We start from the raw sequence: 23,520 nt of genomic DNA, 5'->3' as shown, positions 1-23,520 counted from the left end.
TCATTGGTATAGAAATATTTATTTTCTTGTTTTTGTACAGGGTATGGTGACATGGTTATCAGGTCACCTTTAGGAAAAACAATTCAATCTAAATATAACCTCCACTCTGAAATCTTGACTAACTGCAAAGATTTTTATATATATATTTGTTTTTGCCATCCTAAATTTTTCTTACAAACCTTTTTCCTTGTGTGCTGGATTGATTGGTGCCACTTTAACGGACATGAAACTTAAGTAGGGTTTACCTGTTAAATCGTTGCTTTTAGAAGGTCAACTAGCCAACAATTTAAAATATGAAGATTAAACAGATCCAATGTTGGCAATAGTGTATATGTGAGATCCTTTTTAAAAATAAAACTGACTCATGAATATGTAACAACTGTGTATGGATATTATATCTTTTTTACTTTAAATATGAACCAATTTGGCCAAATCATAGCCTCACGTTTAAGGTTCAGTCACAGCACACAAAACGTTTTTGTTTATCTTCAAGGCTCACATTCCTTTTGAGAGGAAACTTCCCGGTGGATCTACGCTACATGTTACCCAAAAACAAATATCCAGATCATCAAACCTCCTGGCTTACTTAAAAGCTTAAAAGAAGCAATATATTATTCTTTCAAAGTGCAGCTCTTGGAGAGTTAATTACATGCGAATGCAAATGATCCACGGTTCAAAGAGCTAAACCAGAATCACCGGGACACCGATCGCTCTGTCGAAGCCTCTCTTCTCTCCTTGAACACGCTGTACTTCTCCCGAAACTCGTGAAGAAAGTTGTATTGCTGCAAGAAACAAAACCGACACGTTAAAAAAAGCACATCCCAAGACTCGGGGGGTGCAAACCAAATGGGCTCCGTCCGGTCTCTCACCTTCACTGTTTGGATGGCTCCTCCTCCTCGGTGCTCTCGGAGGATCTCGATGGCTTCGTGGGCGGTCATGGTCGACGAGAGCTGGAGCAGCAAGCAGGCGGCGACTGAGCGGGAGACAACCGCTCTGTTACAGACATGACCGTCCACCAAATCACAGCATCATCTCATAAAAGTAGACTACCCTTACTTAAAGCGGATCGTCCCAGACCTCCGTAGCAGCTGCAGGGGGGGAGAAAAGGCCAAAGTCAAGTCAGTGGCCAACGTACGGTGCAGAACGCTCCGGTGTGGCGACCCGAATACAGCAGAACATCATACGCAGGCCTTCTGGCTCTATCTGGAGAACCGAGGCTTTTAAAGGCACAGCTGCATGTTTGTTGACGGTCATCCTCTGATGGACGAGGAGAGGAGCTGAAGGTTCAGAGCTGTTCCTGTGCCTGAAAGTACCGAATGGTTGAAATAATAACTCCCTTTAACCGAACTCTGAGAAGGAAGAGCGTCTGATCGTTGGCCTGGAGAACACGATCCAGTGATCCGCCGACAGGCCGGACCTTTGAACTCGCCCGTCAAGACATTCAAAGCAACGTGGAGAAAACTGCATCATTTCAGGAAGATTCCCAAACTACCAAGGGTGGTAAGAAAGCAGGAAGTTGAGATAGTTATTCACGCTTTCATTTCCTCTAATCTAGACTACTGTGACTCTCTTTTTCACGTCCATGGACCAAAAGAAGCCCTGGACTGCCTTCATCTGGTCCAAACCTCTGCAGCACGATCCCCTGGAGCCACCAAAGGAGCCGACATCACTCCTGCTTTGATGCCTTTGCACCGTGTACCTCCTGGTTTTAAAACTCATTTTGACAATCCCCACTTTCACTTTCAGGGTCCTGCAGGATCCGGCTCCTTCCTATGTTACCGCGCTGCTAAACCCACATACTACAACTTAAAACCCCCTCAGGTCCTCAAACCCAAAATCAGCTTGTTTTCCTGGGAACGAGTGGCGGTCACTCTTTCCAGCATCTCGATGGAGGGACGAGCTTCCCTTGTATTTAAAACCAGCTAACGGTACTTCCATCCCAACACGCTTTTCCTAAAGATCATTTGAAATATTCTAAATTCATTTTTAACCGTTTACTTTTATGGCTATTATCCCTTTCTTTTGGATCATCTTTTAGTTTAATGTTCTGATTTTTGTGCTCTGGCTTTGTGATTGTTAGTGTAAATAAAAACGTACCAACCGACTGCTACCTAGAATGCCTAAAGATTATGTACGATAGCATCAGTTAAGTCCATTTATATCTACCGTGTCATCTGTTGAGTTTTCATTTGTCCAAAGAATCCATCTTTGTGCAGGGGGGGTTGGAAAATGTTTGTGGGAAAGCAGTAAAAGGATTTTAGTCAGCGGCACGTGAATTTTTCTATTCTGTGGAGAAGTCGCTTGTTTGATCCAGGAGACGTTTACCCATTTTTAATGCCTTTTTCTCCCCAATTTTTAAATATAAATTCAAGACTTTCCTATGACTGTATGGCCGGTTATTTAAATATGGAACTTGCAATATTAGGGTTGTCAAAAGTATCGATACTCAAAAAAGTATCGATACTAAAAATGTTGTATCCAGATACAATACTCATTTTCAAAAGTATGGATACCGCGGGGTGGGGGTGGGGTGTGGGGGGGTTTGCCAAGTCCCCAACTTCAGGCCAGTGCTACCACCAGTGGCACCTAAACAGTCCTTCATCTAGAGTGCAAAATAGAGGAAAATGCACTTTCTGAACACTGTGTGATAGAATAATTCTGTGCACTTTTAAGTTTCAGACTTTTTTTTGTAACAGGTGCAGCTGCTGAGAATACAGCATTTATTTTTGTTTGTTAACTGGTTTGGCTAGTTCATTGTTATGTGTGTAAAGCATAGCCAAGGAAGGAACACCTTTTTTTTTTTTTTTTTTTTTTTAAATCAAACTTGCTTAATATTGTGCACAGCATACAAAATATTGTTCTTATTGTTTATTGTATGTATTTATTTATTTGTGTTTTATTTCTTAATAAAAATATTTCTGTTAAATTTCGGGGTCTTTGTTTTTATCCTTGTGGTATCGAAAATGGTATTGAGTATGAAATATTTTCCTGAGTATCGGTATCGAGTTAAAATTGTAGTATCGTGACAACCCTATGCAATATAGATTGCTGGTGCTACCTTTACCTTCCTGAGTAACTCATAGTTTAAAAACAACCCAGTGGCGAGCGATCCACATTCCAGATCTTTTCCGAATTTTAACTAAAATGGGAAAAAACATTGAGAACACATCTTCCTCCAGCCTTTATCGGCCTAATGCTTCTGCAACTTTTCACCCCTGATTTAACCCCACGTCTGTGTCGCCGTCACTCACTGCAGCACCGTCCTCCTGTTCCTCTCAAGGCAGACCTGCAGCTCGGCCAGGATCTGGCAGCACTGCTCCAGCTCGGGAACGTCTCCGTCGGGGAACGGCGCGTGGTGCACGGTGAAGCCGTGCTGCTCGTACACCTCCAGGAGGGAGGGGACTCTGTACCGGCTTAGCTCTCCTCTGGTGCAGAAAACAAACAGATCCTGCACGCCCTGGTTCTTCAGCTCACCTGACAACAGGAAGGGATGCCGGGGCATTGCATTTATTAGTCGCTTTCCGTGAGCGGGTTCAAAGGTTAAAAAGATTGGGCGTGGGCATCAGTAGCGTGAAAGAATAAGATGCACATTATTAAATTCAACATTGGCTTTTACTCTGGGGATTAATGCGTGTTCTGAATGATTCACAGCTGAGCAGAGATGCCTGAAAGCCGACTTACCGACATCTCTCTGCAGGGACCTGCGGACATCTTTAAATTTGCAACCTGGAATGAAAAGACGTTTGTTAGAACAAAAAACATAATTTCAGTAAAAACAAGCCTATGAGTTGAACATGGTTTTACCTGGTAGAGCGCATATTCCAAGGTACTGTGAGCACTCGACTATGGACAGAGGTAACCTAAAACCCAATCGAAACATTACATGATCATGCAGTACAAACATGGCCATTAATGCACAATAACGTGCCTCCTGTGTCTTGCAAAAGTACAAATTTCCCTTGAATTCTTGCTCCTTTTGTCATATTATACCCACAGACTTCAATATGTTCTTTGATGACATGTGATGGAGCGACACCAGATGAGGCGTAATTGTGAATTAGACAACAAGTGGTATATGATACAGACCCGCCGTTATTCTGAAACTTTTTATTCTTACCCTTAAAGAAATCCAAGCAATTGCCCTCAGAAGTCACCCAATTAGGAAGTAGGGTCCAGTTGTGTTTAACACAATTAACGTGACCTTGAACACACCACGCCTACTACGAAACACGGCGGTGGCAGCATCATGAGGTGGAGATGCTTTTCTTCAGCTGGGATGTGGAAGGAAAGTGTAGAGTTGATGGGAAAATAAATGGGCGACAACACATCAGCCCAAACATTCGACCCGAGGTACAAGGGCATTGTTTAGATCGAAGCAAACTCATGGGTTAGAGTGGCCCAGTCAAAGTCAAGACCTACTTCTAAATGAGAACCTGAGGCAAGACTAGGTTGGATGTTCACCTCACCTCCCAGGTTGACTGAGCTTGAGCCATTTTGCTAAGAACTATGGACAAACCTTTAAGACTGATTGTGCAAAGATGGTACAGACTTCAGTCTGAAAAGACTTGCAGCTGCAATTTTCACTGAAAGGGGACCCTACCAAGTATTGACCCAGAGGGGCTGAGTATATTTGCATACAGCACATTTCAGATTCTCACTTTTTTTTTTTTTTTTTTATCTTGCAAAATCAGAAATCCTTTTCCCTTCACTTCACAACTATGCACTGCTTCATGTCGGTCCATCACAGAAGATCCACTGAAGTTTGTGGCTGCAACAAAACCTTTAAGGAGATGATGGTGACACTCTCACATACCAGCTAATGTGGAGGGGAGCCAGCTGACCCTCTTCCACCTCCTCCTCATCATCAGAGGAAGAGTCAAACTCAGTCGTCCTCATTTCTTCAGACGCCTGGAAGAGAAAAATGGCAGACTGAGTACTTCAGGGTGACGGGGGAAAGAAACACTGTTTACATCCCGGTGGATGCTAAACAGAACCTGGTAGTTCAGTTCACTTCAGCTATAGCAGAATACCCAGCATACACTGGAACCGGCTGAAGTAAAACGGTAACAAAATAGTAGGTTAGACATTAGAAAGACAGCTATAAGAGTCAGATGTGTTATAGTTACACGATCACGCAATATTAAAAGGGTTTCGCAATTCAGCCGGTGCTGTTTCTCACATGCTAACCTTCGCTGTGTTTGAAGAATGTTTAAAAGCATTTATTAAAATATTTGTAAAGCAGTCCTAAGAAGCAAAAGGTTAGGCAGGTTGTCGGATCCAAATATATTTCTTATTTGTTCTCCACCTTGTTCAGCTCCTCGCTGTCTCGCGTCTTCTTGCACCGGGTTTTAACAGACAGCTCAACAACAACGATTTCAAAACGCTACAAAGCTCTCATCCAATCAGATTTCAGTGCTGACAGTTAACTCCGCCCATCACAAAACCAACCAACCAGGGCAAAGGGCCGTTCGATTGACTTCGCTGGGTCAAGACGGATGGGCGGAGTGAAAACTGTGAATCTCTCCACCAATGCGTCTGAAACTAAAAAGGTAATGTCATGTATTAAATTTCTTGTCCAGTAAAAATGTTTTGGAAAAAAAAGGAACGGTATAAAACTGACCAACCACTAAAATAAAACGAGATTGTGGAAAATATCCCTACTTGAAAAACTACTCTACGTTTTTAGCAACAACTGTATATGTTTTTGTTTGTGTGTTATAGTGGAATGCAAGCGGCTGTCTTATATAGTATCTATCTTATCATCCTAATATGATCTATCACTGGACATCACAGGGCCTTGTGACACCGTTCATGAATTTTAGTTACATTTTATGTGTCAGAACAACTAAAAGTAGCGCATAGCTGTGAAGTGGAAGGAAAACCACGCATGCGAGTCACGTGTGCATGCTGAGCCCCTTTCCCTCTGACACCCTTAAATATAGTAGTCAAGTGTAAACAACTGCTTTCAGAAGTCCTCTAATTATTGCACACAGTCACAGATTATGTGTAAAATAATATTCATATAAATAAAGCTGTTCTGCGACATTTCTTTGAGAACATTGGTGAAGAAGCAGCATAAAGGCGACCAGGAAGCACAGCAGACAGGTCAGACATAATGCTGCAGGGAAGTTAAAAGTGGGTTTATGCCATTTCTCATGCTTTGAACATCTACATCTAAATTGTATTCAGGATCTATGGCAAGACTTGAAAGTTGCTCTTTAGATACTTCCCCATTACCCCCGACTGAGCTTGATCTATTTTACTAAAAAGGACTTTTCACTCTCTAGATGTGCAGACCTGCCAGAGACTAGGCGTACCTCGGCAGACTTGCAGCTGTGATTGCAATGAATGAGGGGTACTACAAAAGAACGGACTCAGGGGGGGCTGAATAAAAGTGTTCAGAATTCAGACCTCTCAGATTTTAATCAACAGAAACAGTTAAACACCTTGCATCCCTTTACTTCCACATTACAATTACGTTCTTCTAGTGTCGGTCTGTCACATAAAATCCCAATAAAGTACAATGACGTTTGTGAGTATAACGTGACACCATGTGGAAAAATACTAGGGGTGTGAATATGCATCCAAAAGTAGTTTCCAATTCCATTTAGCAGACCTTTAAAAAAAAAAGAAATGTATTGTTGAGAATTGCAGCCAACAAAATAAACGTCAAAATATGATTTAAAGGGGAACCCCATTTATCCAGAGTCCACTCATCTGCGGCGTGCTTTGCATCCTGTTACAGTCCTTCCTCTGAGGCATCGGCAAGGTCTGCTTCCTCACAGGAGGAGATCTGCTGTGGACACGGAGCAGCACAAAGAGCAACACAAGCGTTTCAACACCGCAAATGACACAACATGTCGCAGGCTTTACCACGGGATAGGAGAAACAGAACTTCCACAGATCCTGGGACTGAATACAGATTTTTTGAACTGAATGGAGATACAGAAGAAAATTAAGTCAGGTGAGTGTATTCCAGTTCCTTTTCCAACACAAGTTATTTTTTTTATGCTTTCGTTATAGATAGCTGGATATTTGCATGGCATTGATGTTATAATTTGGATTTTTCTATCTTTCTAAGATTTAAATAGTATTGCAAGCTATAATATATGAATACTAATAAATACTGTTTGATAAATTAAAACCATACAGGCTTTTGGTTAAATTGAATTTAATCCCTATTTAAATTAGGAAGCTTTTGCATATAATATAGGCTTTTTCATTTCATCTTATTTAATTCTGTTTTTCTGATCCCTGCCTGCCCTTCTGTTAGCAGACTCATAAGGAGGGATCTTGGCTCCTGCAGCAATCCCCCCTGCAGGGGTGAGCTCTTTTGGCTGGCTCGGCACTTCCTTAGCAGAGGGGCTGCTGGCAGGAGCAACATCTGAACAGGTAACACAAACAAACAGGTACACAAAGCGCAAAAAGTCACCGAATCCACTTTTTGAAATCTACGGGATTTAAGAATAATTGCAGGGTTTCCTCCGGGCTCATGGGAAAACAGACGGATCGGCTGGGCGGCACACTCTGTGCTCATTAGTCTCTGAGTGTTTGCAAACTGGCTTGTTTGTGTCTCTCTCTGCAAAGGTCATGAAGCCTCAAGAGGCAGAGCTCGTCACTGAAATCTCAAAGGTAAATTTCTGTCATCAGCAGGCTCGGTTTAGTAAAAGTGACGGTACACGTTAGATCCTTCCCTCCAATTATTTTACCATTAGCAGCGACAGCAAATAATTCCCGTCCGACTTTTCTTCAGTTTCAAGTTAACGCCACAACATTCAGTGCATTTTATGGGATTTACAAATAAAAATGAGCTTAAATTATTATGTGGAAAGTAATTAAATATGGTTTTTGATCTTTTACATTTCAGTAAAAAAAAAAAAAAAGACTTTTTCCACCCTCAGAGTGAACTCCTTTGTAGAACCACCTTTAACGTTAACCACAGCTGCAAGTCTTTTGGAGTACGTCTCAACCAGACTTCAATTTTGGACTTTTTTTTTTATTTTATTTTTTTACAATGACTCCCAACTCCTTGTTTTCAGAACTGGACTCCTGTCTTGGCCATTTTAACATATGGATATGCTTGAATCTAAACCAGTGGTCTCACATTCCAGTCCTCGAGGGTCGGCGGTCCTTTAGATGTGTCCCCTCCCTCACACCCCAAGTTCAGCTCTCTACAGAGCTCTGCTGATTAGCTGATATCTGAGTCAAGGTGTTTGAAGAGGAGAAAGTTGCAGAACACCAACCTTTGAGGACTGGAGTTGGACCACTGGTGTTCTGGACTGCTGCATCTTGCTGGTTTTCTTCCAGGATCATCCTGTATTTCAGTATTCCTTCAGTATTCCTTACTGAAGGAAAACACCCCATCATGACGCTACCGCTACCACGGTTCAACACAGGGATGATGCGTGCATGCCGATGTGCTAGATTTCTACCACGCATTTTGCATGTTGTCCAGAAAGGCCAGTATTGATTGGATCTGACCGGAGCCCCCTTCTTAGACATGCTACGTCCTCTACATGACTTGTGGCAGACTGCAAGCGGGGCTTCTTATGGCTTTCTTGATCTGCAAAGACTGACTCTGTCAACAGCTTCTCTACCTGAGCCGCGGATCTCTGCAGCTCCTGTAGCGTCACCATGGATAGCTTGGCTGCTTCTCGCTTTCAGTGGACGGCCATGTCGTAGTAGGTCTTCCCATTTCGGTGGATGGAACAGGGCTCCATCCAGATGTTGAAAGCCTGAGATATAATTTTAAGATATAACCCTGGTTTAAACATATTCACAACTTCATCCCTGACCTGTCTGCCGTGTTCATTGGTCTTTAAGGCTCTTTGGCTCTTTGGTCACTGATGTTCTGCAACAAGCCTTTAAGGTGTGATATTGATCTTAAACCTGTATTACTCTAAAGGCAGTTGGTTTCAATGGATTTTATTTAGAGGGATCTGAATACATATGCACACTACTTTGGATTAGAGTTTTATCTGGAAAGTAAAACCGTGTATCATTTTCTTTTCCCTTCAGTATTAGAAACTACTTTGAGTTGGTCTTTTACCATTAAAATCTTAGAAACATGACTGAAAGTTTGCGGTTAGAACACAAGCCATTGTGGAAAAGATCAAGGGGCGTGAATACTTTTGCGAGGCAACGTCATGTGACTGTTTGCTGTGAATCTCTCCAGTTACAATGCATGGTCACAGAGCTGAAAACGGGCTTTACCAGCGCCTTGCTGGAGCTCAGTCAGATCCAGCACGGAGACTCGCACCTGAGGGAGGAACTGGAGGAGAACAGGAGGAGCTGTCAGAAGAAAGCTTTCCGCTTGGAGACTCTGGTGGAGGCGCTGAGGGTGAGGCAGCGCCTGGCAGTCCCACTCACAGCAACAGGGAGCCCTGCTTGGCTGTGAAGCCACGCAGGCTCTGGAATACAAAAGGTAAACGGAGACGTGTCATCCCGTAGGAAGAACTCGGAGTGCTGAGGTGTCAAATCGTGCAGCTGTACAGCAAGAGACGCGGGCCTGAGCCGGATGGAAAGAGCTCCACGTCCAAACCGAGAGAAAGGTACAATCTCCACCGTGCAGCTGCACAGATAAGAGACCAGACATTTTTACTCTGGCTTAGAACAGATATCCACACAGCAGTGTTGTAGTACTCAAGTCCGAGACTCGAACTCGAGTCCGAGTCATTAGCTAAATTTAGAGACTCGTGACTTGGACTTGAGCACTGATGACTCGAACTTGGACTCGGACTCCTACATTCAGATCATTCTGACTCGGAAATTGAGAAAAAGACTCGACTTTTTTTATATATCATTAGGCTATAATTTTAATATGTCATTAGAATATTATTTGGTGTATGATTTTAATATCTAAATTATTAGTGCAATGTGGTGGAGTGTGGATTTTTTTTTAGTAGGCAAAAACATGTAGGCTATGCTTACTTTAGTGCGGAACTTGGACTTGACTTGATTAATAAGGACTCGACTTGGATCAATAGTGACTTGACTCGGATGAGTAGTGGACTTGACTCTGATTTTTTTTTAATGACTTGGACTTGACTCGGACTTGAACACTGGAGACTCGAACCTGGACTCGGACTTGAGGCATAGTGACTTGACTACAACACTGCCACACAGGCATGTCATTTCTATTTTGGGCACGCTTCTGATTTTATGGTTATAGTCCACTACCACAGAACAAAACATGAGATTTAGTTCCCCCTTTTGTCAGTATACTACAGAAATCTAATCCAATCTATCTATGGATACAGGCTGTACTCGGTCCTGGCATTATTTACAACGTACACTCTAGAAAGCTCAGGGAGGGGAGGTGTGTGAAGCACGGAGAAGGGCCCATCATGAAGCGGTGAATTTAAATTAAAGGCACCGTTTAACAGCAGCTCTCCGAACCCAACATCTCACAACCGGTTCCACTTTGCTGGGATCATCTTATTTTTTGCGTATCTTTCATCTTGTTTAAACACATTCCTTTTTGGTACATTGTTCTACTTGTTGGAGACTCCGGATTCTTGAACTGTGGCTCTATTTAAAAGTAATAATTGGGTGATATTTTATCTGCAGTGAGTAATTATTATGGAAGGTGCCATAATAATTACTATAAAAAATAAAAAATAAAAAAAACCTGTGTGGTTGGTCCTGGAGGCTGAAGTTAGCAGCCAGTCAGGGAGGGGTTAAGACCAAATTGGACCTTTAAAAAAAACTCCAGTCTAGAAACTGCAGTGGCGGTTCACAAGAATGCTATCACGTTTACTAAAAGGCGATTGTTCATCGCTAAGGACATTATTTAGTTTTATCTTCGGTCTGAAGAGAGTTGAATGGACTTCAGCGTCTTTCAGCGTCACATTGGTTAATATTAGACCTAGACCCACGATCAGGGATCTTCTCTCCAGATTGAAAAGAAAGTTGTTGAAGACGGTGGAAAATTGAGTCCCACTTAAAGCAGTGTAAAATGCATAAAGTAGCCTTAGCTTTAAATTGCCATAATATTTATGCTTTTTGCTAGTGTTAATTTTCTGTTACACAGATACTCTGATTGGAAACACTTTAATTACATTTTCCTTTGAGTGCGTTTTTCACCAGTAAGGTCGTTGGTCGCACACCTCCTCCTACTTAAGTTTCCTGTGTAAATTAGAATTTTCCTTATCATAAATAACCATCCAATGCAAACATGATAACAGTTTAAAAGTTCATAGCATAATTAATAATTCGCTATTGGTGTTTTTGAGACTGGAGTGTTGGGTTAGGCCCCCCTTCTGCTAGCCGCTAGCTTCGGCCTCCTGCACCAACTAATCTGCACTCATACTGCATAAAGTCTAAAGTTTGTCTACCACTGGTAAGATATTAGCTTCTCATCAACTTTTGACAGAACCCCACTTGAGGAATTCCGAACTATCCCTTTAATAAAGCTGGAATAATGTTATCATGAGATTAATAACTGTTAGTAACTTTATCATGAGATTAATAACTGTTAGTAACTTTATCATGAAATTAATAACTATTAATAATTTTATCATGAAATGATTGTGACTTACTCTTGACAGAGTATCTTCTCAAGACCACAGTGAGAAATCAACCACGTTAAAAGAGGAATGTGTCTGAAATTAATTATTATAACTTTCTGGGGAATATCATACATATTTGGAAGTATTCAGTATTAAATATATGTAGCTAATATCAAAATGTAGTACTTATCATGCATTATAACCATTTTGGATTGGATTTTCAACGTCCAAAGGGACAAAACATCCATTAAACTTTTAGAAGTAAGACAAACTGGAGGTGGAATTCTTAATTTGAAAAGTTTTCAGCCTAATCAGACCGAATTAAAGGACAACAAAGGAGCAATGAAAGCTGTGTGACATCTGTTGTCATGGGAAAACATGTGAAACTAGCTGAGAAACCTCTCACCGTGTGTCTACTGTTGCTCTGCAGCCTTCCAGCAGAGCCGGTCGGTGACCAGAGTGTGTGCGAGTGTCCGGGCCCTCCACCAGCCAGCCTCTCCAGAGGGAAACTGCTCCTTCACTGCTTCCTTCAGGGTCTGAAAGCTGGGCTGAGTGAAGGAACAGGTCAGCCCACCCACACGAGAGGTTCTTAAGGGCTCCGGTCCATTGGGGCAATTGTTTTAACTTTGAAATGTTTTCTCAATGGGATAATGAGCCTGTTGTAACGTCAGTTCCACCAGAGCCGGAGCACGTTTGTACTTAGCCTTAAGTAGAATTACATTTGAGGCCCCACAACACGCACAAGTCCACAGCACCAATAATCTTGTGCTTAAAAAAGCCTTTGATCCATGGTGAACATAGTAAGTTAACTTGATCTGATTTTCACTTGATATTATTTATTTTATAAAATCACAGTAAACAAATTCTTCAGACAAGGTTATGACTCCGACTCCGACCATTTTGTCAACACAGTGTTTTAATGCAGACGTAGTAAAGTGAGGAAGGGGCCAGTTTGATTGGCTGAGCTCACAAGCAACCACCGATAATTGCCATTTACTAATTTACAGTCACAGTTTGAAACAAGTAACTCAGTAAAGACACAATGAACAGAAACGGTTAAACAGCAACATTAAATAATGTCTGCTAACGTAAACTATAAAGATTTTCATCCGTATAGCTTGTCAGTCCTTTTATATACAGAAGAATTATTAGCTGAAAATATTTTTTATTCACAAACCTGGGTAAACAACAAATTTGGCCTTTTGAGATGTGTTTTCTGTGAGTCCAGTGCTCTCCGGCGCCCTCTGCTGGCCGGGGAGCCTTAAGGAGCTTCTGACCACCTTCTGAGTTCACAAGTTCATCCTCTGCAAACAACACAGAAGGGAACCAAACTGTTGTGTGACAAAAAAAAAAAGTAATATTTCAGCGTTAAGAAATCTGAGTGAAGAACATGTATTTGTGATCCTGCAGATGCCCGACATCAGGTGGCCATGCAGCTCCTGCACTCTGAGTGGGAATATGTGTCCACCCTGAAGCAGCTGTGCGACAAGTACAAAACACCCCCGGCTCACCAGATGACCGCGGAGCCATAGTGAGCATTACCTCAGCTGAAGATGCTGTTAAAAACTCGGGTGAAAGCTGGTGCATCCGGGCGACCAGGACGATCCGGAGTCTGAGAACTTTTTTGTTTTTTTTTCTTTCTCGTGATGCAGTCAGACGTACGTGGGCTTCGTGGAGGAGCTCCTGCAGCGACACGTGCTCTTCAGGAACACCCTGCAGGAGAGGCTATCTGCTGAGCACTGGAAATCTCTGGTCGGAGACATCCTGGTGCAGCTCATCGGCCAAAACGACGTGAGAGCTTCCCCCTTTTCACTCCGCCCTGGCATGGTTCAGGCCGCTCCATGTTTACTCTGGCTTTGCTCGTCCAGACAGCTTTTTCAGATATGTACCTCGGATACACCACCACCCTGGCATCCTTCCTCTCGCTCGAGTTCAACAGGCCGGACGAGCAAGGCAGGAGTCACCGAGCGCAGGTACGTGTTGCAGCGTGCCGACCTTCCACCGGGATACGCCGCAGTCAGCAGAGCACGTTTGCAGCTTTCTGCTCATTTCACAGAGGGCCCAGACGGAGAGAGAGGAAATAAAACTGCTCTCTTTGCTGCTGGCTCCCGTCGCCCGCATCCACAGCTACCTGAGTCACATCCAGGTGAGTTGACGGCGGCCATAGTGAGTAGATGATAACTTCGGACCAATTTGATTGGGATTTTATGCAATATATCAACACAACGATGTGTGTAATTGCTCGGATGCATGGTTTTCAACACTGTAGCGTGACATGCTATTCTGTTCAGCCCCCCTTGGGTCAACACTTTGTGGAGAAGCTCCCTCCCAGCACCTTGATGCTACCACCAGTTTTACCGCGGGAGTGATGTGCGATTCTAATTCAGTCAGTACTTTGAATTTATCCTGACCTGAAAAGTTGGTTTTATTTATATCATCTCAAGGCACTTTCCAAAGTCAAATTCAATCAGATTATACAGATTGGATCAGATTATACTGATGGTCAAAAAAGTTTCCTCTCTAAGGAAACCAGTTGATTGCATGAAGTCTTGACAAGCAGCATTCACTCCTCCTGAAAGAGCGTAGAACCACAGGGACAGTTGTCTGCATTGTCCATGGCTTTGCAGCAATCCCTCATACTGAGCAAGCATGAAGCGACAGTGGAGAGGAAAACTCCCCTTTAACGGGAAGGAAAAACCTCCAGCAGAACCAGATTCAGTGTGAACGGTCATCTGCCTCGACCCACTGGGGGTTTCTGGTCTGACATGAGCAGAGTACTCTAAGGTTTGCCGTGTCCTCTGAAGCGGCTTGAGGTGAACTGCAAATGGGACTTCTTGCCCTCTTTCATCTGGGGCTTTTTTTTCTTGCCACTGTTCCACAGAAACCAGGTTTAGAGTGTGTGGCAGCTGTACTCACCAGATTCTATTCCAAAAAAAAGTAAAAAAACAAAGCAACTGGAGTTGTTTTTCGTAGTTGAAGACGTTTCGCTTCCTCTTCAGGAAGCTTTCTCAATTCAAAAAGTCTGGAGTAATGTGGAGTACCAAGCTTTATACCATTGCCAAACAAAGGCCTTGTAATGGCTTAGACAACATGCAAATTCAACTGAAACAGGTCCACCCCTTAGTAAGATTCTATGAATGAATTGCTCTGGAGTTGTTTACCCGGGGCGGTAAGAGAGGAAAGGGGGCTGAACTCAGACGCCTGCCATGCTTGATCAGATGAGAGCTTCAAAAAAGTGTTTGCAGGGTTGCATAAAATGACAAATATCTCTCAACTGACTTGTTTGCCTATTGTTATTTCCCCGTTGAAGAACCTGTTGCAGTGGACCGGTAAGGATCACCCTGACTGCAGCCTCCTGCTGGGGTCCGAGCGAGCTCTGCGCAGCGTTTTGTCCCGTTGCCATGTGATCTTGGAGGAGGATGTTCGATGGGAGGAAGACGAAGGAGCGGGACAGAGGTCAGAAAGCATAACCGAAGAGGGGCTTGCACATTAAGAATTTTTTTTTTTTTTTTTTTTTTATGTTGTTGCTCTGTTGAAAAGCTGACGTACATCATGGCATGGATTTCATTTTGGGTTGTTTCGAAGGAGGAATGATCCCAAGGCGTATTTCTTGAAACTACAACAGGGCGCACAAGCCTGAATTTGTTGTGGATTTTCTTTAACCCTCACAGATTTAAAATTAGAAATGCAGGCTCAAATATGTACACTTTGGTTACAACTCTTAGCAAGTTGCACAAAAGCACAGGTGCTTTTTGTGGCCGGCAAACGAGGTCCTGGGATCATTCTGACTGGAGATTTGCAAAAAAAACAGCATGGGACTTTTCATTTAGAGGAATAAATGGCATGGATTAGGGATTTAAACACAGCAAGACATCTCCAAAGCTTAACACTGCCACAAGCATGCTTAAAAGTTGGTGCACTCCCAGGTCTGAAAGCCTCGCCTTGACTCCACCAGCGTTTTACTCACCATTGAGACCAAATAGCTCGCTCTATTTGTCGTCTACCAGGTTTTTGCATGAGACATTCGGCTTCTTTGTGTGGACAGCTGCACATCTCAGTTGAATTTCAGGGCGTCTCATTTTTCAGTCAGGACCGTCTCGGTTCACGGTGATGTTAAACTACCTTCACCGTCCACAGGAGTATCCTCCAGGTCATGGTTTGGCCTGAGCTTTAGTGATTCCAGGATTGTTCTTGAACAGTTTCCTTTCACCTCAGGGTGACACTCTGGGTCAGATGGTTGGAACAGGGCGCTCCGACGGGACAACGTGTCCCAAATACAGTTCAGAACTCGATTTGGGAAGGACAGATCAAACTTCTCCGGTGGGTTTGACCTCAACTCAATTGAGAAACGCGTGGATTATGAATCACGGCTGGGTTCAATTAAATTAAAGTTAAATTAATACTACCAGTTCTTCCAGGAGGAGCCCTCAGTTAGCAGCAACTAGTCAGGAGCTCGTCCACAGCTACGAAAAGGATAGGTTAAAACCTCTGAGGCACATTTGATCAACTATAATCCGTTCTATAATTTCCACCCTGTGGGAATCAGAGCATCGTTGCTTTTCCAAGGTTAGACGCAGGCACCAAATCCTCGTTTGTGAAATCCGTTGAGGTTATTTGTGGTACGGTCGTTCCAGCCTGAGCGTGTTTTGGGCAGTGGCGTCACCAGGGGGTGGCCAGGGGTGGCCATGGCCCCCCCCATGCCACCCCACTGGCCAGTGTAAATTGTAGTAGCATTTTAGCATCAGTTTAGCATTTAATCCGATTATGCACAGCCAGCAAGGCAGCCGCTCTTCTTGACCTTCTATAGCGCTTTTATTTCTATCTGCCAGTATCTACTTTCCCCTAGTAATTGTTTCGTTTTTCAAGAAATTAATAAATGTACACCTAATTCCTAATATAATTACGCAATAACAAGGAATTGTTTTTCAACTCAAAATGTTACTGTACTGTTATTGGTCTATGCATATCAGATCATTAGTAACATTAAAAATCAAACAATAAAACAAAAGATGTTAGTAGGCGTTTACTTAAGTCTTTAAAATAGTTTTCTACAGGCAGCGTTACTACAACAGTAGAATAAAATCCTGAAATTATGGCTTTTAGTTTCAGTGTGCCACCCCAAGCTTTTAAATGGCCCCATTTGGCCACCCCTACGAAAGATTTCTGGAGGCGCCGCTGGTTTTGGGAAGGCGCTTTCTGTTTTCCTTCCTGAATTTGTCTCTTCCTGCGAAATGCAGCTGATTCTCTGACGTATGTCTGCCTTTCCGTTCTGTGACAGTCTGCTTTTCGCTCGTTAGACTTCATGTTGTTGACTGAAATTTTGAACTACCTCTCATATTTCCACGCTGAACCACTTGGATCCTGACAGCGGGCCATGTGAGGCCGCTGCGTACGCCGGGAACTGCTGCACAAGGGGCCAGCAGATGAGAGAGGAGTGCAGCTCTGCTGCTCAGAGGTAGGTTAGACAGCAATTACCTGCAAAAGGCCAAAAGAGGCCAGATCTTATGGTTTTTATTTTTTAAATCTGGGAGATTCTGACAAGCTAGGCCAATATCATAGAAGGTTTTCCCCGTTGAACGTCTTTTCAAAGCGACTTCCTGCCTCCCTCTCACAGGGACGTCCAGCCGGCTCTCCCCCTCACCGGCGGGGTGGATGGCTGTCACTCGATGCGCCTGGAGTGCTGGTCCTGCAGCCCGGTGAGGAGGAAGGCCTTCAGAAGCCACCAGGCCAGCCAGGGTCAGCCAGCCCACCGCTGTAGCCCCGCCTGCTGCTCCCTGCTCACTGCAGACGCCGCAGGATGGGGGGAGAACAGCGACTCGGGTCAGGGCACCTTCAGCCACCCCACGGTGAAATCCACCAACGACCCGGAGACGCCGCGCGCGTCCCGCAGCCTGGACGGCTGCGAGACGGACCCCGACGACACCTCCGCCTTCGACTACTCCTCCGTCACTTCCTGCAGCCCGGACGGCACCCTGCGCAGGGAGACGCTGGACACCAACAGCGGGGAAGACGAGGACGACGGGGACGACGAGGAAGACAGCCAGGTGCCGGTGCTGCTGAATCCGTCGTACAGCCGCCAGCAGCAGGAGCAGCAGCCCACGGGGGAGACCAGAGGGAGGACTGTGTGTGTGAGGTGGCAGATTCCCAGATTCACCCCTCATCCTCCTCTTAGGAGCCCTGCGGGGCCGTACGCGGAGGGACCGACGCCGTGTCTCATCAGCTCCTTTGGAAAGAGGCTGGTGAGCCTGAGGAAAGGGTCGCCTCCTCCACATCTGAAAAGTGCCTTCAGGCCCATCTGGGACGACCCATCGAAGCAGGTAGCTACCCGTGTGGCTCTGATCAGGGGCGTCGTATGGAGGGCAACAGTTAGGGCTAGTCCAAGGGCCCCCAAAAAGACATTTTTATATATTTCTATGAGCTTTTGGGATGATTTAGATCTTTTGTCATGGGGCCCATAATTCCTCCTTGCTGTGTGGAACCACTTTCTGTGCAGTTCCTTGCAAAGGAACCTTTTTACTGTTTTTTTTATGTTTATTTTAGAGGGGAAAAGCTGCATGATTTTCACAATTTCCACCAACAAAACAATCTGAAAAGCATGCTAGGCAATATTATAGTACCGCCATTTGCTGCTGCGGGTCCGACTCTTAACAGCTCCACGCATCTAGATACCGAAAGTGTCGCTCAAACTCCCCGAGGTTAGCCGGAGAGCGTCTGTGGACATCGGTTTAAAAAAAAATAAATCATGTCACAGATTTTAAACTCAGTTCTGGACTTTGACTGGGCCATTCAGTAGTAGCACCCATTGATCAGAACCGCTCCGGTCTGGCTCCTGCTGTATTTCAGGGTCGTTGTCCCGCTGGAAGGGGAACCTACACCCCCAGCCTCAAGTGTTTTGTTTTTCTTTCCAAGCTCATGTTGTGTTCAGCTCCATCCATCTTGTCATGGATTCTGACCAGTTTCCCTGTGCCTGCTGTAGAAAAGCTTCCCCACAGCATGATGCTGCCACTAACGTGTGTCAACATGGGGAGTGTGTGTTCAGAGTGACATGCAATGTTTGTTTTCCACCATGTAGGCAAAAAAAAAAAAGTCTCCCTCATCTGGAGGACCTTCTTCTACATGTTTGCTGTGTCCCCTAAAGGACATGCAGCGAACAGGAAGTGGGACGATGTCGTTCTTCTTGCCAGATCTTTGCAGTGGAGCACTAATTTCTGTCCAGTTGGCACATTATCCCACAGGGAGCTGTGGGTCTCTCCTCAGAGAGGCTTTCTGAAGCCTTTCAGTTGTTCAGGTTTTTGTTTATGGATCTCAAAGTAAAGGACACTGGATGCAAATGTATTCCTCTGCGTCAGATATTTGTCCAACATAGTAAAAACCAAGTGTTACCTTCAAGTTTCCAATTATTCTCTACTTTTTGTTGGCCCTATCACATAAAACCGTGGTTATAATATGACAAAATGTGGAAAGTTCAAGGTGTACAAATATTTACAAAAGAATCCTGTGGCCTGGAATAAAAGGAGGACACTGGGTTAACTTTAGCTGTGCAAAAGCTCTGAAGCCCACCATCAGCCCTCTGAACTCACCGGTCTGCACACTTTAGATGTTTCCCCACACAAACATAATGTGCAGAACTAGAGTGATGCACATTATCAATCTGGCTGGCCAGGTTAATCCTGAGGAAGCAATTCTGATTTAGGTGTGCAGGAGCAGGGGCAGACATTCTGAACGGTGAGAGCTGAGGACCGGGGTCATTTAAAGGGACACCGTATGTTGTGGGCTGGGAAACACAGGCTTGCACGGTTGTTTTGCAGCCAGAAGGTTCTGGGTTCATCAACTCCCAGCACTGGTTGTTGCTGCATGGGATTTGCATCATCTTCCTCTGCAGGTGTGTCTTCTCTGGTGCTTTTCCCCACCGTCCAAAAATATGCATGCAAGCTCAGTTGGGTCTTTCTAAATTGGGATTCAATTTGGCGCCCCCGTGTGGTGAATAGATGTAAAAGCAAAACTGAATCTCTGCAAACCAGATGCAGTTAAGCAATAAAAATCAGTTCTACTGGTGATATAGTTTTCATCCAAGCATCTCGACATAACGTGCTCTCCTGCTTACGTTCCTCGTCTCCCTTTAAATCCAAATGACTTTATGCACGCAGGCCGATTCGGCTCCAGAAAGGGACAACAGACCTGGATTCATCCCAGTTCCAGCTCCAGTGAGGCACAACGTCCACGCCGTCAATCCCAGCAGGGAAAACCTGAGGTACCTGAATTTTCTCTAACACACAAATGATGGAAACAATACATGCATCCCACCACTAACGTTTCCATGGAGGCTGCACCTTGACAACACGCTTTTTAAGGCTTCTGCCGTCATTCTGGATGCATATTTTTACTATTCCTCTTTAAAAAATGTTTTTACTTGATTTTTATTTGTTTCTAACATTTAGTGACACTTTTCCATAGTTACATTTTCTATCTCTCACAGGTAAATATATTCCACATTATAAATCGCCAAAAAAAGTCGAGTTATAACAATGATCACAATGCAATAATAAAGAAAAGGTGAAGATAAAAACAAAATGAGGTGAATAAAAAAAAACACAGTAAAACCCCCTCTGATACAAGATAATCCCCACATTCTTAATCACAACGGTATGCTATACCAAAAATGTACAAAGAGGGCCTGTATTTAAGCAAATCAGCGTATTAACGAGGACATGGTTGTGCTCTGAAGTCTTAAAGTCCATATGTCCTCCCATGTGTCCTCTGCTTTTTCTCCTTCATTTCAGTCTCCCGTTTCTGCCTTACATTTATGGATTCATATCCATAGACAGAAACAGATCATAGAATTTACTAATTACTTTATGGTTTCCCTTTTCATAAACCTAGAACATTTATTTTATAGGTCTGGGTTCATTAAGTTTGGTCCCAGTTTTTACACGTCGTCACAAAAGGTTCTAATTTGTAAATATCTATAGAAGTGTCTTAGGGAGACCAAATAAATTTTTCATCTGCTCAAAGGTTTAAAAAATTTTTTAGTTGATGAATATGAGATAGTGACAGATTTAATTTTTAGATGAATTCCAGGGTGTGTTTCCTGGCTCTGACCATGCTTTTTGATCGTATTTGACAAGTTTTATGTACAGTTGAAATTAGGGCCTTCCATCGGCCTTTTGCCAGCCTGCTCTTTGCGATCCAAAACCACTTTGTTTCTCGGCTCTTTTCGCCATTAAGACAACAATTCTTACTGCCACATTGCCAGACAGGACACAAATAAAATAAAATAAAAATAAAATAGTTTCAGGGATCGCTGTCCTGGTAGGAGATCCAACTCCTCTAAGAAAGATAATTGGTTAGATGGATCAGCAACTGAGACTGAAAACTGTTGTGAACCGGAAACTGCTTGGACATCAGCGTCTCCGTCTACCCCAGGGCTCTGCAACCTGTGGCTCTTAATAACTGTGGCTACAAATTATGTTTTTATTATGGTATTTAAATGTAATAATGATAATAAATGCAGGTTTTAGCAGTTTTTTTGGAATAATTGCTTTTAATTTTCACAACAGAATGATGTTAAAAGTGCCATATTTCATTTTAAATCATGTTGGAAACAAAGATTCTTTTTACATAATGATCCAATAAATAACATCCCATCTATCTTCTTTTTTTAAACCTCAAAATAGACATAAAAGGACGTTTCTTTAACGATGACAACATATTTCCTACAGTAGCTCTTTATCACAAATTATAACTTGCCTTTGTTCAAAAGGCCAGGCAACATTTGCGGCTCTGAAAGAGTTTAATTCAAGTGGACTGTTGGCAAAATGCCTCTTTAGACTGTAAAGGTTGCAGGCTCCTGGTCTACCCAAAAGCACATTTTACGTTTAGAGGGTCCTGACTGAGAAAATAGTGCTGCTGAATAACCCAAATTTTAAAGCTTGACTATAATTTGCCCACATGGACAATTCAGTTGCTTTCTGAAGCTAAATTTATGGGTCAGATGAGGAAAAGAAAGAAAGAAAAAGTTCAGTGTCAGGAAGAATTTGTAGTGAAGTCAAGGTGAGGCTTTCACACCTGAGAACATTGATCCAACGGTCAAGCACGGCGGTGGAGGCGTCATGCTGCTGTATTACACAAAAACCCGATGGAATAATAAGAGGCTACCGCTTAATCCTTCACCCTGAGCTTCACTAACAGCTACATCATTGAAATCCTCTGTTGTAGGACTTTTTTCATCCTATTTAATCTATGCTAACGGTTGGGTGTGCAACCCTTAACTTGTTGCTTTATCACCTCAGACCCGTGCTGGCTCAGCAGCGAGGGAACCACGCGCCAGCGGTGGGCGGGGGAGGACTGTGGGACAGCGAGGACAGCGAGGGACCCTGCAGCACAGTTTGACTTTCTGCAGTCCTCCCTGGACGCACGATGACCGCAGCACAAGTGGGATGAATCGCCCCAAAGAGCCACTTTAACTTCTGGACTCATGTTCAAGCAGAAAAAAGGTCCAAATGCAACATTTGGTTCATTTTTGTTTCTTGTTCTTTAGGGAAGCTAAAGCTATGAAAAGTGTAGCTGTAGATCAACGTTTTTCTCTCGATGGAGGTGTATAACATCTCTTAACGTAAGAGAGAATGCCAACATAAAAATAATAACTTAAAAAAACAACTTTTATCCACAGAGGGGCAGGACGGGGCTGGAACTAAAGGGAATACAGGCTCCAGCTTTACTGAGGTAAATATAGGACAGCAACTTGCAGAACAGTTGATTTAAATTAAATTACCTTTCCTGTCTTGGTATATAATATTAGGCAAACCTGATAGATTTTTAGCTTATCTGATAGTATGAAAAGAATATGCCAGCGTGGAGGATGAAATACATTTTTTTTCCTCACCTGAGAATAAAATAAAGGTTATAAAAATGTGTAAAAAAAAGTCTTAATATAGCAATTTTTTTTTCTTATCGCAGTAACATAATTTTACAATATTCACGATACCAAAAAACTAAAGATTTAGACCTTTGGAAGACAAGCAGGCCCACAGCATCATAGGTCCTCTACCTGAAGGGTTTGATATGGAAAAGCTCAACCGATCTGAGCAGAGCACCAGATTAACGTCCCAGTAGTCTAGCAAACAGCACGTTTACATTTATGATAGTATAATTTCAATCCCAAACAGATTGGCATCTAGATAAGAGTCTGAAGCTGTTCCTGGTACCTTTCGGTTTTTCTTTTTTTGGGGAGGATTTTCTTTGACCTCGTCCAGCCTAGTAGCTAAGAGAAATGGGCCTCTGGATGTCATCATGTTTGCACAATAGGGCAACCAAGCCATGGATTACCAATTACAAGTCCCAAGGAACTCTTTATAAATGTAAAGATGTGACGATTAGTGGTACCAACCTAGATTTTGCTAAAACTATTATCAGTGTGTTTCTTTTTAATCACCCCTGAACAGACTCAGTTTACACTTTTGTAAATGTGTCATATTATGTGCCAATAAAAGAAGGCTTTTCACTCACCTTTACCTGCAGTGGCCGCGCTGTGTATGGTGGACCCGGGACCCATTTGCTAAAAGGAATCTGTGTTGGGAGTCATCCGTCTTTTCATATTTTTACTCTTTTGGTGTTGGCCTATCCTTTTTTACCCTTTTCTACAAGAGCAGTAGAAGCAGGAAACAGAACAGGTCTTTATTTTGCTTGCACCGGTGGATGAATACATTAGATGCACTTTTCATGTTTAGATATTGGACTTTTTTTCTTTTTGCCCATGTACAGAATATTCTCACAATCCATCAGGGGTTCTTTCTTCTTAATTGGATTCTGGATTTTGACTAAAGAACTGCCTCTAGACTCACAAAAAGCACAATTTAGATACATCTAGATATTCACCTGTAGCAAAGGTTGCCGATCCGACTCTGTAGCCCGAATGGCTAGGAAGTTGTTTTATTAAACATGCTGGCGAATCCAGAAAACTACAACATTTTCCTGAAGAAGCACACGTTATAGAGCTGGAATTGCATAAGTT

General features: G+C 43.2%; 3 protein-coding genes across 3 annotated transcripts; 2 read left to right on the top strand and 1 right to left on the bottom strand.

Annotated features, from left to right (window-relative positions):
• Positions 1-5,420, bottom strand: LOC105932936 (cyclin-dependent kinase inhibitor 3). Its single transcript, XM_012872274.3, has 8 exons — positions 5,306-5,420; positions 4,814-4,908; positions 3,805-3,860; positions 3,682-3,726; positions 3,252-3,474; positions 1,057-1,088; positions 870-973; positions 1-782 (listed from the first exon to the last, which is right to left on the bottom strand). The coding sequence occupies exons 2-8, from the start codon at positions 4,894-4,896 to the stop codon at positions 693-695; spliced, it is 633 nt and encodes a 210-aa protein (XP_012727728.1). The 5' UTR covers positions 4,897-4,908; positions 5,306-5,420; the 3' UTR covers positions 1-692.
• A 1,512-nt stretch (positions 5,421-6,932) lies between these two features.
• LOC105932929 (rho guanine nucleotide exchange factor 33) lies at positions 6,933-15,103 on the top strand. Its single transcript, XM_036150972.1, has 11 exons — positions 6,933-6,964; positions 7,277-7,392; positions 7,588-7,632; positions 9,176-9,340; positions 9,451-9,551; positions 11,941-12,074; positions 12,921-13,041; positions 13,163-13,301; positions 13,379-13,483; positions 13,567-13,656; positions 14,821-15,103. Exons 3-11 carry the CDS (start codon positions 7,591-7,593, stop codon positions 15,001-15,003), a joined length of 1,080 nt encoding a protein of 359 aa, XP_036006865.1. The 5' UTR covers positions 6,933-6,964; positions 7,277-7,392; positions 7,588-7,590; the 3' UTR covers positions 15,004-15,103.
• Positions 15,104-16,881: 1,778 nt separating this feature from the next.
• Positions 16,882-22,231, top strand: LOC118566961. The gene is made up of 4 exons (XM_036150801.1): positions 16,882-16,965; positions 17,125-17,827; positions 19,658-19,761; positions 21,800-22,231. The coding sequence occupies exons 1-4, from the start codon at positions 16,934-16,936 to the stop codon at positions 21,897-21,899; spliced, it is 939 nt and encodes a 312-aa protein (XP_036006694.1). The 5' UTR covers positions 16,882-16,933; the 3' UTR covers positions 21,900-22,231.
• Positions 22,232-23,520: the final 1,289 nt, after the last annotated feature.

Source organism: Fundulus heteroclitus, chromosome 19 (genome assembly GCF_011125445.2).
Source record: "Fundulus heteroclitus isolate FHET01 chromosome 19, MU-UCD_Fhet_4.1, whole genome shotgun sequence".
In the NCBI taxonomy this organism is placed as follows: domain Eukaryota; kingdom Metazoa; phylum Chordata; class Actinopteri; order Cyprinodontiformes; family Fundulidae; genus Fundulus; species Fundulus heteroclitus.
The sequence above is the reverse complement of the archived record's forward strand: the minus strand, read 5'-3'. Positions and strand labels throughout refer to the sequence as shown.

Bases quoted from the DNA above. Each gene is read 5' to 3' on its own strand.
- LOC105932936 (XM_012872274.3), bottom strand. From the start codon at position 4,896: ATGAGGACGACTGAGTTTGACTCTTCCTCTGATGATGAGGAGGAGGTG. The intron at 3,861-4,813 runs GTATGTGAGAGT...ATTGGGTTTTAG, and splicing joins GCTCCCCTCCACATTAGCTG to GTTACCTCTGTCCATAGTCG. The intron at 1,089-3,251 runs GTGAGTGACGGC...CCCCCCCTGCAG, and splicing joins AACAGGAGGACGGTGCTGCA to CTGCTACGGAGGTCTGGGAC.
- LOC105932929 (XM_036150972.1), top strand. From the start codon at position 7,591: ATGAAGCCTCAAGAGGCAGAGCTCGTCACTGAAATCTCAAAG. The intron at 7,633-9,175 runs GTAAATTTCTGT...GAATCTCTCCAG, and splicing joins TCGTCACTGAAATCTCAAAG to TTACAATGCATGGTCACAGA. The intron at 13,042-13,162 runs GTGAGCATTACC...CTCGTGATGCAG, and splicing joins CAGATGACCGCGGAGCCATA to TCAGACGTACGTGGGCTTCG.
- LOC118566961 (XM_036150801.1), top strand. From the start codon at position 16,934: ATGAGAGAGGAGTGCAGCTCTGCTGCTCAGAG. The intron at 16,966-17,124 runs GTAGGTTAGACA...TCCCTCTCACAG, and splicing joins TGCAGCTCTGCTGCTCAGAG to GGACGTCCAGCCGGCTCTCC. The intron at 17,828-19,657 runs GTAGCTACCCGT...TTATGCACGCAG, and splicing joins GGGACGACCCATCGAAGCAG to GCCGATTCGGCTCCAGAAAG.